The sequence below is a fragment of the Sus scrofa genome, chromosome 14 (assembly GCF_000003025.6).
Source record: "Sus scrofa isolate TJ Tabasco breed Duroc chromosome 14, Sscrofa11.1, whole genome shotgun sequence".
Lineage (NCBI taxonomy): Eukaryota > Metazoa > Chordata > Mammalia > Artiodactyla > Suidae > Sus > Sus scrofa.
The window spans coordinates 89,441,822-89,455,689 of NC_010456.5; the positions used below are offsets into that span (position 1 = coordinate 89,441,822).

The window sequence follows — 13,868 nt, forward strand, 5'->3', positions numbered from 1 at the left end:
CCCCACCCTTTCTTCTGTTGCAACATGAGTATCTAGACAAAGTTCTCAATGCTATTCAGCAGGATCTCCTTGTAAATCTATTCTAAGTTGTGTCTGATAAGCTCAAGCTCCCGATCCCCCCCACTCCCTCCCCCTCCCATCAGGCAGCCAGAAGTCTCTTCTCCAAGTCCATGATTTTCTTTTCTGAGGAGATGTTCATTTGTGCTGGATATTAGATTCCAGTTATAAGTGATAGCATATGGTATTTGTCTTTGTCTTTCTGGCTCATTTCACTCAGGATGAGATTCTCTAGGTCCATCCATGTTGCTGCAAATGGCATTATGTCATTCTTTTTTATGGCTGAGTAGTATTCCATTGTGTATATATACCACATCTTCCGAATCCAATCATCTGTTGATGGACATTTGGGTTGTTTCCATGTCCTGGCTATTGTGAATAGTGCTGCAATGAACATGTGGGTGCATGTGTCTCTTTTAAGTAGAGTTTTGTCCGGATAGATGCCCAAGAGTGGGATTGTGGGGTCATATGGAAGTTCTATGTATAGATTTCTAAGGTATCTCCGAACTGTTCTCCATAGTGGCTGTACCAGTTTACATTCCCACCATGAACTGTAGGAATTTTATCGTGAATATTGCTGTCCTAAGCACAAGGCAGGAGTAGAGCCCAGCTCAGATGCCTTGGAGCTTAGTTGGCCCCAGGAAGAAGTAAGTCATTGGGAAGAAAGACCTTTTCTTTTTCCGGCATGCTTAGCAGCCACAAGGGGCCTGCTGGAGGCAGGTGGTTCTCAGCTAGAACTCTGCCTAGCACTGGGGGGCTTTCCTGTCCCAAGCATCACTGCACTTGTATTCAGGTCTTAGCAGAGCTTATTTGCTATTGTGCGTGACAATAGGAACTCAGGGTGGGGAGCCAGATCTAGTTTAGCAAAGGTGGAACTTGGCCTCTGTTGGAGCAACCAATGTGGTACATTTACTTCTATGAATAAATTACTCAGCACCTACTAGGTGCCTTGGGGGATTCAGAAAAGATTGTCACAGGAAGTCACAGTCTGAGTTTGAGGGTGGTAGTCATAGGAGTGGAGAAGATAAACAACATTCTAACTGTATCAAAGGTTTTCCCACAGGGCCTTGGGACGGAGAGGAGGGAAAGCCACACAGAGATGGGGACACTGGAGCTAAGCTTTAAAAAAAGACTAGTCTATGCCAGATTAGATAGGGGAGAGAGGGGTGAGACACTCTGATACAGAAAGAGGCACACATGAAGATGCCTATTTGGGGACTTCAAATAGTTCAGCTGGGCTAGGATAGCCCATGCAGGCAGAAAGGCAGTAAGTGGGACAGGGGAGTTAGTTGACGCCACATCACAAAGGCTCTTGAGTACCATGCCAAGAGAGTTGAATTTTATTGGATTACCGTTGTCGTGGTTGTCATCATCATCACCACTATGTTTTTTTTTTTTTTTTGTGTGTGTGTGTGTGTCTTTTGTCTTTTTAGGGCCACACCCGTGGCATATGGAGGTTTCCAGGCTAGGGGACAAATCAGAGCTATAGCAGCCAACCTATGCTGCAACCACAGCAACACAGGATCCAAGCCACATCTGCGACCTACACCACAGCTCAGAGCAACACCGGATCCTTAACACACGGAGCAAGGCCAGGGATCGAACCCGTACCCTCATGGATACTAGTCGGGTTCTTTAACCACTGAGCTGCCATGGGAACTCCCATCACCACTATGTTTAATGAGCACCCACTATATGAGGCTCTAAAGACAACAGACTTTGGTCAGATCTCAGCTCTGCTACTCAGCAGCCACAGAACCATGAGAAATTATCTAACCTCCATGACCCTTAACTTTCTTTGCTGTAGTATGTGGAGAAGAGTATCACCTTCCCCATGGCATTATTGTGAGGATCAACTGAAGCAATGCAGGAGCACTTAGCATGCTGAGCAGAACATACTTGGCACTGTGGGAAGCTCTTGCTGAATGGTGTAGCTACCACCGTTAGCTGCCCCAAACTCTACAAGCATTTTATCATTTAATCTTCATAATAACCCTGTGAGGTGGATATCAGTATTCTCACTTTGCAGATGAAGACTTGAAACTTGTAGGAATTACGTGACAGAGTTAACCTTAGAGCCGGGCGGGAAGTCTCTGACGTGAGGTTCCAGGACTCCCTGCCCCTGTGCCAGGTTCCCTTCTCTTAGGGCAGTGGTAGCCATAGCTGTGGGTGGGAGGCTATGGGAAAGCAAGGACATGATCAGACCTGGACATTAGCAAGACTGTTGTCTATGGTCAGTCTGCACCTCCCCTCGCTGTTGAGTGTGTTGCAATTTCTCCCACACAGTGTGAGGGGACAGAGAGAGGATCAGACTCGGGCTGCATTTGTGTGCGTTTGTCAACTCATTTGAGCCTCAATTTGGAAAGGGTGCCATTTTCTGGAATTAGCCTGTATTTCAAACAAATTGACCTAATCATATGGGTTTCAAATAACTAAAATATTGACAGCATTAATAGCCCTGAATAGCACTGTGTAAGGGCAGGCTATTTGAAAAGAGCTATTTCCTCAGCAAGGAAATTGGCAAAGTGGGAGTCTTGCTTTGTTAAATTATAACACATTAGAAATTTCAGATGTGTTGAATTTCTGTGTTTCTTGTGCTCTGTCATTCTGAGCCCCAGCCTAAAAATATTTTCTATGATTCCTAAGTGGAAAAAATCTCAGATCCTAGTCCAAATCCAGGTGCCTTCTTAGGGTAGCCTCTTAAATAGAGCAAATAGACATAATCTTGCATGGAGATACAGAGCATCTAAAGCAAGCTACAACAGACATAGAATGGTGGAGCAGAAGTTAAAGTGGATAGAGTGAGCTCTTGTCCAGTTATCTATTGGCTTGGGTTCTAGTTCTCGACCATCATTATTTCTATGACTTAGGTGGACCACTTTCTCTCTCCACATCTCAATTTCAGCTACTCAGCTTTGACCTAGATCACAGGGGGTTGCAGACACAGTGTTTTGGAGCCAGAGTGGAAAAGCAAATGTGTAGGTATAAACAATAGGGAATGGTGAGGCTTGTGGCTATAGGGAAGGGTACTTGCCCTGCCTGAAAGTCCTCACATCTAACTGGGGGGAAATAAAACAGAAGCAAAGCCTTAAACTAACTCCATCAAAGAAAACACTTCTATAGACCCTCAGTTTATGCCCCTTATGGGATACTAAGTTCCCTTCCTTGTAATGAGTGCATGATGCAGTGTTAAAATCAGGGGCTTTGGAGTAAGGCCTGCGTTGAGGGGCCAGTTCTGCCACTCATTGCCTATGTCGCCTTAGGAAAATAGTGAAACCTCTTCAGTCTCAGTGTTCTCAGAATAATATTTGCCATTGGAAAGAGTAGTGGAGAGTATAGTTGGACAGAAGTTAGGACCAAACCTGGCACATAGTATGTGCTCATCAGCTGATGGCCCTGTCCCACTCCCCACCTTTCTCTTCTGTCTTTGGGATTCTGTGTTCCTAGGGCTCAGAGTCATGGTATATACAATATTGGAAATATTAAATGGAATATGATATATTTTAAATATATTTCCAACTGGCATTATGCAATCGATAAATTAATTGATAAATCAATCAGGAATCTCACTGATGTTAGGTAAGAAGAGAAGACAGCAACTAGAAGGGGTTGATATTCTGCAAACACTAGCATCCTATAAGAAAAGGTGCTTTCACAGATGCTGTTTCTGTTGACTCCCATCAAAAACATACCTGTGAGGGTCATGTATGTTCATTATTCTCATTTTAAAGCTAAGGAGGGGTTCCCTGTGGCCTAGTGGTTCAGGATTCAGCTTTGTCACTGCTGTGGCTCACATTTGATTCCTGACCTGGGAATTTCTGCATGCCATGGGCACAACCAAAAAAAGAAAAAAAAAAAAAAGAAAAAAGAAAAAAGAAACTGAGCCTTAGAGAAAGTAAATGACTAGCCCAACTTTCTTATTAGTTAGAGTCAAATCAGCACCTAATTGGGGTGGATACTTGTGTGCCCTGTGCCCAGAAGATGGAAGGAGGGTGAGTGTCTATTTGGAAGCTCTGAAGCAACACATCAGGGCTGGAGCCACAGGTTGGTTAGAAATGGATCCCTCATTGCTACGAGAGACTATGTTCTTTGTAGTCTTGTTTGAGGAATCTTCTCCAGACAATCATGGATGGCAGTCTGTTACCAACAACAAATCTGTTAAAAGAGTCGTGTCAGCAGTTTACTTTGGTCAAAGCAATAGAGATACTCAGGTAAGTTAATCCCTCCCTTCCTGAGTTACTGAGGATGCTGCAGCCACAGGTGGGAAGGGTTCTGGCTGGCAGTTGATGCTAGGTTGTACAGAACCCTCTGTTGGGCACCACTGCTCATCTGATCTGGCTTTCATGGGGTGAGGGTTATATGTCCAAGGTGATGGAAACTCTCTACAGATGTTTCAGGTTCTAGGATATGCAGGCATCCTTGTAGCTGGATGTTTACAAGCTGCTTTTCCTGGCAATGTTCTCATGTTCCACCTCAGGCCTGACCACAGGTTCATTGCAGGGCAGGGCTTTGAGGGCAGAGGGTGATTGAGCCTGGCCGACGACTGCCTGTGACCCCAGCTTTTCCCTGAAAGGCCATACTCACTCCCACCCTTTGGCCTTTGCACACACTGTTCCCTCTCCTGGAAAGACAATTTCCCATGTTGTCCTGGCTCTGTCTTCACTATCTTTCAACACTCAGTTGGCACCTCACCTTTTCTGACCACCTTCTCAGCCCTCTGGGTCAGGTGCACCTGCTGTGTCCTAGAACAGCTTTATAGTGATTGACGTGTGGGCATGGTGTTAGTTGGAAAAGTCAGGAAAGTCTTCTTAGGTGAGAGGACATGTGAATTGTCCTTTGATTAATAAGTAAAACCTCAGCAAAGGGATGGGATTGGAAAAGACCTTCTCAACTTTCAGCATCAGTCACAAAGTTTATGGTGTATTCAGCAAAGGGTAAGAATGTTATTAGGGAATAATACAGGGTGGAACGAAGGGGAGGATGGGAAGCAAAGTTGGAAAAAGACAAATACATTACAAATATAAATCCTAGGCGTCTTTTATGAGGAAGTATTGGCCACCACACACACACACACACACACACACACACACACACACGTATGTGATTCATTAAAGAACAGAAGATTTAGAACAGACATGCATCTTGGTCTTAGTTGCAAATCCATACAAGTGCATCCAGAAAGCCATGCCTTTAGATATGGATTCTACCAATTCAATGGGATTTGGACCCTTTTACACCTAAACCAGAATCACAGACTTCCATGCCTACAAGCCATGTGGATACCGCCAATGAGTGTATCAGGCTAGTGGGGAAAGGTCAAAATGGCAAGTTTATACCCATATAAACGGAGAACTAATTCTAAGTAAGCAAAGATAAAAACCACAACAACTTGTCAAATAAAACACATCTGTGGGCCCTATTTACCCATAACATCCCTGAAGGGGGGGAGGTCACTGAAAGTGTATCCTCTCTCTTCTAAAATCATCAAATAAAGAACATTTCATCCACATCGGAATAAGCAACTAGTCCAAATTTGAGTAGCTCGGTAGAAGTCCCTAATTCTTTCCAAGTGTCTGTGGGAGGCAGACCCTGGTTATCTGATTGTTCGTCGTTCTCCTGGTCAGGACAATGTGATTAGTGTCCAGAAGTCACACTCTGGACTGATGTACCAAAAGCCCATGCCTCCTTGGAGGGACGTACCCTATCAGGACCCAGAACTTCCTGGGCTCTGGGACTAGCATATTAATCTGGACCGGGTGAGAAAGTTGGAGGAAGGGTAGAGATAAAGAAGATTAAACATCCACAGCTGGACAAGGACCGACCTGAAGCCTCAGCTGCTAAGTGGAGAGACCAGAAAACTCCTTCAGGCAGCCCCGCACATCACTCTGTGATAATTTGCCTTGCGGGTCCAGCCTGCTGGTGACCCTGAGCGCTTACCATTGAGTCCTAATTGAACCACTATCCCCTTCCTGCACTGGAAGTAATGTGTGTTAGGGAAATCAATCCATTTGTATGGGGAGAAACCAGACTGGTTTCCTGCTACTGCTCATATTTTCACTAAAACCCCATTTTACTGGAACCAACATTGAAAAAAACAGCACATTTTATTCAAAACAAGGCAATATTGGTATTGACAGAGCTGCAACGATAATGAGAACGATCAATTTTCCCTCCTCCATTATGGGGTATTGAGCAATTTGGGAGTAAACTTGTGGCATCATTAGACAAGATCAGCATTTCTATTTCTCTCTTTTGAAAACTTTTTCTTATTTCCTTTCTCTTTTTTTGCATATTTAGGTTTTAAGTATTCCTGCTCTGGTGAGGGAAAAAAAAAAAAAAAAAAAAGCAAAAACAACAACAACAAAAAAGAAAGCCAGAAGTCCCCAAAGCAATAAGTGAAGTGCTGGTAATAAAAACTGGAGATCATAGACATTTCTTTTTAATTCTTATTAATAATACATTGTGATGTTATTTTTGCATCTTGCTTCATGCAGACTGTCTCCCCAACTCTCACCCCAAATTAAAAGACTGCAGTTACTAAATAATCCAAGTTCTGGGAGAGTTCTAGGCAAGAGGGTAAGAATGGCTTTTCTGTTTTGAGGAGAGTGGAGGAGGAAGGCAGAGGTGCAGGGTCTGTGGAGGCAGGAATAGGTGCTTAGAGCATCAGAAGAAGGATCCTGGGAAGGGAGTCAGGAGGTTGCCACCTGGAAGAGCTTCTAAGGTGAAAGTGATGGAATTGCTTAGTGCAAATTAGATCTGGCATTGCTGGTCCCTGTTGGGCGACACATGTCCCTCACCTAGCTCAGGCTGGCTGTGCAGGTCCCATAGTGAGAGGGAAGGGGACCATCTTCACCCATTCAGGATGCTATAACGAAATACCATAGACCAAGTGCTTTACCAGCAACAGAAATTTATTCCTTACAGGTCTGGAGGCTGGGAATTCCAAGAACATGGTGCTGGCAGGTTCGGGGTCTCCTGAAGCCCCTCTCCCTCACTCCTGGCACTCTTCTTCCCGTGTCCTCATGTGAGCAAGGGAGGGGGAGCTCCCTGGGGTCTCTTCCCTAAGGCCACTGATACCACTCTTGAGGGGGGATCTATCCTGATGACCTAAGCCCCTCTCAGAGGCCTCACCCCAAATACCATCACACTGGGGCTAAGATTTCAACAAGTGAGTAGGGGACGGGGGCACAAGCATTCGGTCCATTGCAGGGACCCTCTTTCAGTGATGAGCTCTCTCCTTGGTATCCGCAATGTTGGTGGAGTGACAGAATCCTACCCAGGAGCAGCCCCTATGACAAACCGTTCTAATGTAGTTTAAATATTAACCTAAAATTACAGTAGTCTAAAATTTGAGGTCAAAACTGTTACTGAAGCTTTTGTAATAATGGGAATTTCACTGAATGCCCTCAGTCTGAGGCAGTAGCTAGAGATGTCATACTTTGAGAAGGTGTGGGAGGACAGGAGGGAAAGCTGTGTGGCTCCTTTATTTTATTTTATTTTTTATTTTTATTTTTATTTTTTTTTATTATTTTCCCACTGTACAGCAAGGGGGTCAGGTCATCCTTAGATGTATACATTGCAGTTACAGTTTTTTCCCCCACCCTTTCTTCTGTTGCGACATGAGTATCTAGACATAGTTCTCAATGCTATTCAGCAGGATCTCCTTATAAATCTATTCTAGGTTGTGTCTGATAAGCCCAAGCTCCCGATCCCTCCCACTCCCTCCCCCTCCCATCAGGCAACCACAAGTCTCTTCTCCAAGTCCATGATTTTCTTTTCTGAGGAGATGTTCATTTGTGCTGGATATTAGATTCCAGTTATAAGTGATATCATATGGTATTTGTCTTTGTCTTTCTGGCTCATTTCACTCAGGATGAGATTCTCTAGTTCCATCCATGTTGCTGCAAATGGCATTATGTCATTCTTTTTTATGGCTGAGTAGTATTCCATTGTGTATATATACCACATCTTCCGAATCCAATCATCTATCGATGGACATACATAGTACCCCCTCATAGAGTCCCACACAGGATTGCATTTTCTATACATGTCAAAATGCCTGGACTAGAGCCTGCCACGTCCTAAATATCTAGGAAGTAGTCTCATCACAGGGTTAAAGTTTGGCCTCCAAAGTAGATACCAGGCCTGGACTCGTTTATACCTACAAGAGCTACAGGAAGTGTGTGAAGGACTGTGGGGAAGCTCTCCCCTCCCAGACACCAAATTCTCTGCCAGAGAATGTCTCCTGCTGTGCTGAGAATGTGTCCTTACCTGTTTCACCTTTAGCCTATGGTGATTTTCAGAGTAGGCACATGTTCACCTTGAAATGCCTGGAATTTCACCTAGAACCTGAAATTGAAGAGGTTGTTAATAATTGCTTGAGGGGGTGAAGGAAGAAGGGGAAAGGCTTCAGGAGAGCTTTCATGGGGGTGTGGTGACAGATGGCCCAAGACTTGATGGGACCAGAAGCCGGTCCTCATTAGAAAGAGAGTCTTCAATTAAGTGACTTTATGGTGATTCCTCGCTTCACATTGGTGGACTAACCTAGACATAATGTACATCATTGCAGATGTCTTTTCTGGAAAGCAGATGCTAGAACAAAGGTGTGCAAAATGCAAAGCAGGCTAGGGCCTCAGACTGAGTTCCCCTAAGTGGAGTCCAGGACAGGGGTACAGGTGCATGGGATTTGTGGAGGGAGGGACTGAGGAGAAGGGGGGTGGTGAGGGAAGCAGGATGGTGCAGGGGAAGGAGCTGGGTGAGGATGTGCTGTCAACTGAAGTCTAGCTTCAGCCTGAGCGCACAGGACAGGACTCTCAAGCATGAATTTGGCCACAGAAGCTGAAGGGCGTGACCTCACTGGCTATAGTCTGGGTGTGTGTCTTTATGTGTGCACACTTTTATGAATGTGTGTACACGCATGCACATGAGGGTATGCACATGTGGGTGTACACACATGTATGCGGGAATGAGCATGTTTGTGGGGGCTGCATAACCCCTGGGCAAGGCAGCCATCACTTTGGGAAGGGCTGTCCTGCAGAGGAGGGGCAGCTGTGATGGGTACACTGACCTGGGGAAGGTCTGGGTGGAGCCCCCACAGCCTCCACTGTAGGAAAATTCCATTAAGATCTTACTTCAGACAGTATCTTATACAAAGGAAAAGAGAATGTGGATCTTCTTAGAGTTTTGGTGAAGGAAGTTCCACCCACCCCCTCCATGTCTATATCCATAGAGGGCTGGGAATTCCAAGGGTTTATCTTTCTATGAAGATAGGAAAATTGTAAAAACAACGTCTTATATTTGGCTCAAATATTTACTGAGCTGACATGCACTCTATTCAATGGACTCAAAGGATATAAAGACAGTGAAGTGACTTGAAATCTGGTAGGGGTAAGAGAAGAGTGGGTCAGACATGCGCTGAGGACAGAGAGATGGACAAAGGAGGGTTAGAGGGAATGTGTGAAGGGGAGATCCCTGAGAGGTACAGGGGAGGTGTCCGCGAAGGCTTCCCATGGGAGCTGTGACGTCCAGGTCTAGTACACTCTGGTGTGGTTTGCCACGTGTAGCCGGAGAAGGCTGAAGCTGCCACAGCAGGCAGCGAGGGGTACTTCTTGCAGGCTGGCACTCCCAGGAGGACTCTGCCTTCTAGGCCAGGGCTGCAAACTCAAATGTAGGACTGTTGAGTGATGCCAGTGGGGGTGGGGTAGCTGTGGAACCCACTACTGGGCACAGCCCCACGGCTTCTTGACAGACGCAGGATGGCAAAGCAGCCTGACCACACCTTTCCTTCTGTGAGGGAGGCCCCTTGCCTGGACTTTTATGGAGAATCTCCAGACTTTTTAAATGTTGGCCATTTAGAAACAGTCATGTGAGTCAAACACCACATGTCTCAGGCTGACGCAGCCTCTCTCCTGCCAGTTTGCAGCCTCTTTGTTAAGGCGTTTACTTGTTCGGCAGCTCATGTGAGGAGGGCCCGCCTGAGAGCGCCCGAGACGGAGGGCAGTGAGAACAGGCTGTGGGGCCCAGTCTCCTCGCCCCACCGGCAACTCAGGGCCTAGTCAGGTGCCTACCACAGTGGCCCACAAAACAGGCCGACATTGGGAGTTCCCATTGTGGCTCAGCAGTAATGCACCTGACTAGTATCCATGAGGATGCAGGTTCCATCCCTGGCCTCACTCAGTGGGTTAAAGATCAGGCGTTGCTGTGAGCTGTGGTGTAGACACAGATGCGGCTTGGAGCCCATGTCGTTGTGGCTGTGCTGTAGGCTGGCAGCTGTTGCTCTGATTTGACCCCTAGCCTAGGAACTTCCACATGTTGTGGGTTCTGCCCTAAAAAGACAAAAAAAGACAACAAACAAACAAACGAACAAAAACCAGGCCCATCTCAAGGGCTTACCGCCTTCTTTGTTTATTCTTAGCTTTCTGAGGAGATCCAGTGCTCCATGGCCAGTCACATCCAGTCCCTGGTGAAGTCGCAGAGGAACCGTCAGGTCATGTGTGAGGCGGGGATGCTCAGGACCCTCATGACCTCCTGCCACCAGCCTCTGAGCACCGGCAACAGCCCCTTGCACTCAAGGCTCATCAGGATTTTTGAAAAGCTAGCTTCCCAAGCCATTGAACCGGATGTATTAAGGTACCGTGCGCCGTGCCGTAAACGCTGCCGAGCCCCTGGCAGCTGTGCTTGTGCACTGTGTGCAGTATGAGTACAGAGGGACAGGTGTCCCTGTGGCCCTCTCCCCTTCCCAGCCTTGGACACTGCAGGTCCAGGGAGGAGCCTTAGGTCCGCAGCAGCATGTGGCCCACAGAGCCGATGCAGCATTTCCTCTGGAGCTGATGGTCTGGGGGAGAGGCGCGATAAGCAAAGAGCCCTGCCGAAAGTACAGAATCTCATTGCTGGGGCTGCTCGGTGCAGACTGAGAGCTCTGAGGAGCCAGGAGGACCTCAGTTGGGAGATTGGGCATAAAGAGGGGCCTTCAAGAGAACAGAGGTGGCTGAAACCTGCAGCCTGTGCACATGTTCACCAGACCAGAGGAGGAGGGAACGGGGCATGTGAAGATGCCCTGATGAGGGTGGGGGTGGAGTGGGGGCAGTGAGGGCCTGACTGCTGAGAGGTTAGACCACAGCGAGCTTGGCTGGCATGTGGGCAGTGACTGGGTCTCCTAACAAGAAGGGGAGCGGAGGCAGCACTGTTGTAGCCTGAGGGGCTTCCCCCATGGCAGCCCCTCCATGAAGCTACATGGAGGGAGGGGAGATGCATGGGGTGGAGCAGACACAGAAGACAAAAAGGCAGAGGAAAGAAAGCCTGCATGAGGGAGGTCAAGGGTCTCTTAAGTATTGGTGGCCAGGCCTCCCCACCCTGGACAATGTAGGTATAGGGAGGGTGGTGCCCATGGCCACAAGCCTGCTTGACCCCTGCTAACACGCAGGACCAACCGCAGGGGATGGAAGCAGTCCTTCCAGCCAGCAGCATGGGACCCATGGACCCATGGGCCAGGCCAGCCTTTTTCAGCCTCTAGCCATGGGGCTGTCAGACAAGGCCACCATGCTTAATTCAGCTGTTCAGTCAATTCCATTAGAAACTTAAAGTATGATGAAGTTGGGGGGTTTTTTTGGTCTTTTTTTTTTTTTTGCCACTTCTAGGGCCGCTCCCATGGCCTATGGAGGTTCCCAGGCTAGGGGTCTAATTAGAGCTGTAGCCACAGCAACGCAGGATCTGATCCGCGTCTGCAACCTACACTCCAGCTCACGGCAACGCCAGATCCTTAACCCACTGAGCAAGGCCAGGGATCGAACCCGCTACCTCATGGTTCCTAGTCAGATTTGTTAACCACTGAACCACGACGGGAACTCCATGACGAAGTTGTTTTTGACAAAATCCTTTCCCTCCCAAGTTTCAGTTTGAGACTCCCAGTTGGTCACCTGTTAAGTTACCAGCTCTCTGGTCTGGGTGCCAGGTCAGGGACGCCCTGTTTTGTATGGCTTGAGGAAAGGGTTCCAGGCAGAGAGAAGAATGAAGGTGTGGAAGGGGAACCAGCAAGCCCTGGGATCTGGGACAGTGCTCAGATGAAGCCCTAGAAAACTTCAGCCTGTAAGGTGTCTTCATTTGGTTCCTTTGTTTCTTATGGTATTCAGACAGTTTCTAGGTCTTGGAATTCCTTCACCTCCATCGGCTGCAACAAAAGTCCTCAATTCATCTCCTGTGCATGGAGGGGACCCTGGATGCTCAGGTGAGGACAGAGGAAAGAAAGATAGTGGGATTTAAAAGAGAATATGCATTCCTTGTAAGGGATCTTTTACAGTAGATGGGAAACACACAGACTTAAAAATGGTTTTGACTGCTGCTCAGTGGAGCAAATGAGGGAAAGCATAGGGACCAGACCAATGGTCCCCCAAATATAAAGACCAGATCTGTAAGGAGAAAGGCCCCCACCCCCATATAAGAGGTGGTGGTGAGAGTGTACTTGATCCCTTTGGGAGGGAGCGTGGAAACCTTCATGTCTCAGGTCATGCAGAAGTACCCAGCGCTGCCTGTGGACACAGGTACAATGTCAGCTTTCTGCATAGCTTAGTGCTCAGGGGGCAGTTAGGGGGTCAGGAGGACAAAGCATTGGCTTGGTGCCTAGAAGGGTGCTGGTTCAGGGAACCAGCTTGGAGAAAAGAAAGCCATGGACATGCTGAATGGAAGATTGCATGGGAATCTTCAAGTACACTCTCACCACCACCTCTTTTATGGGAGTGGGGGCCTCTTATAAGGAGGCTCAACTGAAAGGCAGGGCTGGAGAGACAAGCTTGCTTGGGCTGGCAGCAGATGTGGGAAGCAGCTTGGAAGGAGACACAATGTTGTGAAAGAGTATGGAGGCCAGAGAGCCAGGACAAACCCGAGTAAGGGATAGCCAGGGGGGCAGCCCAATGACAGCAATAGAAAATGATGTATTGGAAAAGGGTGGGGGCTCTGATGGAATTAAAAGAAGTTTCTAGAAGGAGCAAGTTGTCACCACGGTTCCACGTTATCAAAATCAGCAGAGGGCCTGGGCTGGAGGGTCAGTTGGGAAGGCCCAGGAGGCCACCCCCATGGAAAGGAAATGCATGGGGCTCTGGGGCTCTCCTTCGGGGCTGTGGCAGACATATCAGGGCTGTTGTCAGAAGAGGGGCTGAAATGATTTGAACATAGGCACAGACACAACTCTTCTCCTGGCTTGCTGCCCTAGGGTCACAGGCAGCAGCACCAATGCCTGCCGAGGGTCCTGCGGCTGCCGCCCAGGATGCCAGCCCCCACCCAGCAGTCATACAGGCCTCCAGGCCCTCAGGACAGACCCAGGGCTCCACCACCGCCCTTCAGACAGCCCTGAGTCTCATCTCCATGACCTCACCACGCAACCTGCAGCCTCAGAGGGCGGCCCTGGCTCCATCGTTCGTGGAATTTGACATGTCCGTGGAAGGTTACGGGTATGACAGGCTTTCATATACCTGAAATATACTTTATTAATTTCCCAGTGCCTTGGGGGTTATAATATTGACTACAAATTGTAGTTCCCATCAGCTCTCACACTCAGTGGTGGAAAGTGGGTCATGGACACCCCATCTTCTCAGCAGTTTCTCAGGGGCAGCATTCCCAGCCATGGAGGGCCAGGACCCTCCCCTTCCCCTGTGTGTCTGCATTCTGGACTTCCCTCCCTTATTGCCTCCAGAGTGGATCCCTTTCTTAGGGCCATGATGGCAGCATCAACCACTCCTGTCCACAGGGCCTCATGGTCTGGGGGAAGTTAGGCCCCTGCAGAAGGATAGATGGGGAGATGCCAGAGGTGGGCTTGTTCA

The 13,868-nt window shown here is 47.9% G+C and overlaps 1 protein-coding gene across 1 annotated transcript in view; it reads left to right on the forward strand.

Moving 5' to 3' along the window:
- WDFY4 (WDFY family member 4) overlaps positions 1-13,868 on the forward strand; it is a 279,361-nt gene that overhangs the window by 88,460 nt on the left and 177,033 nt on the right. Inside the window, 3 exon segments of the mRNA XM_021073024.1 lie at positions 10,472-10,686; positions 12,186-12,280; positions 13,262-13,499. Of these exon segments, the coding sequence (XP_020928683.1) occupies positions 10,472-10,686; positions 12,186-12,280; positions 13,262-13,499 (548 nt within the window).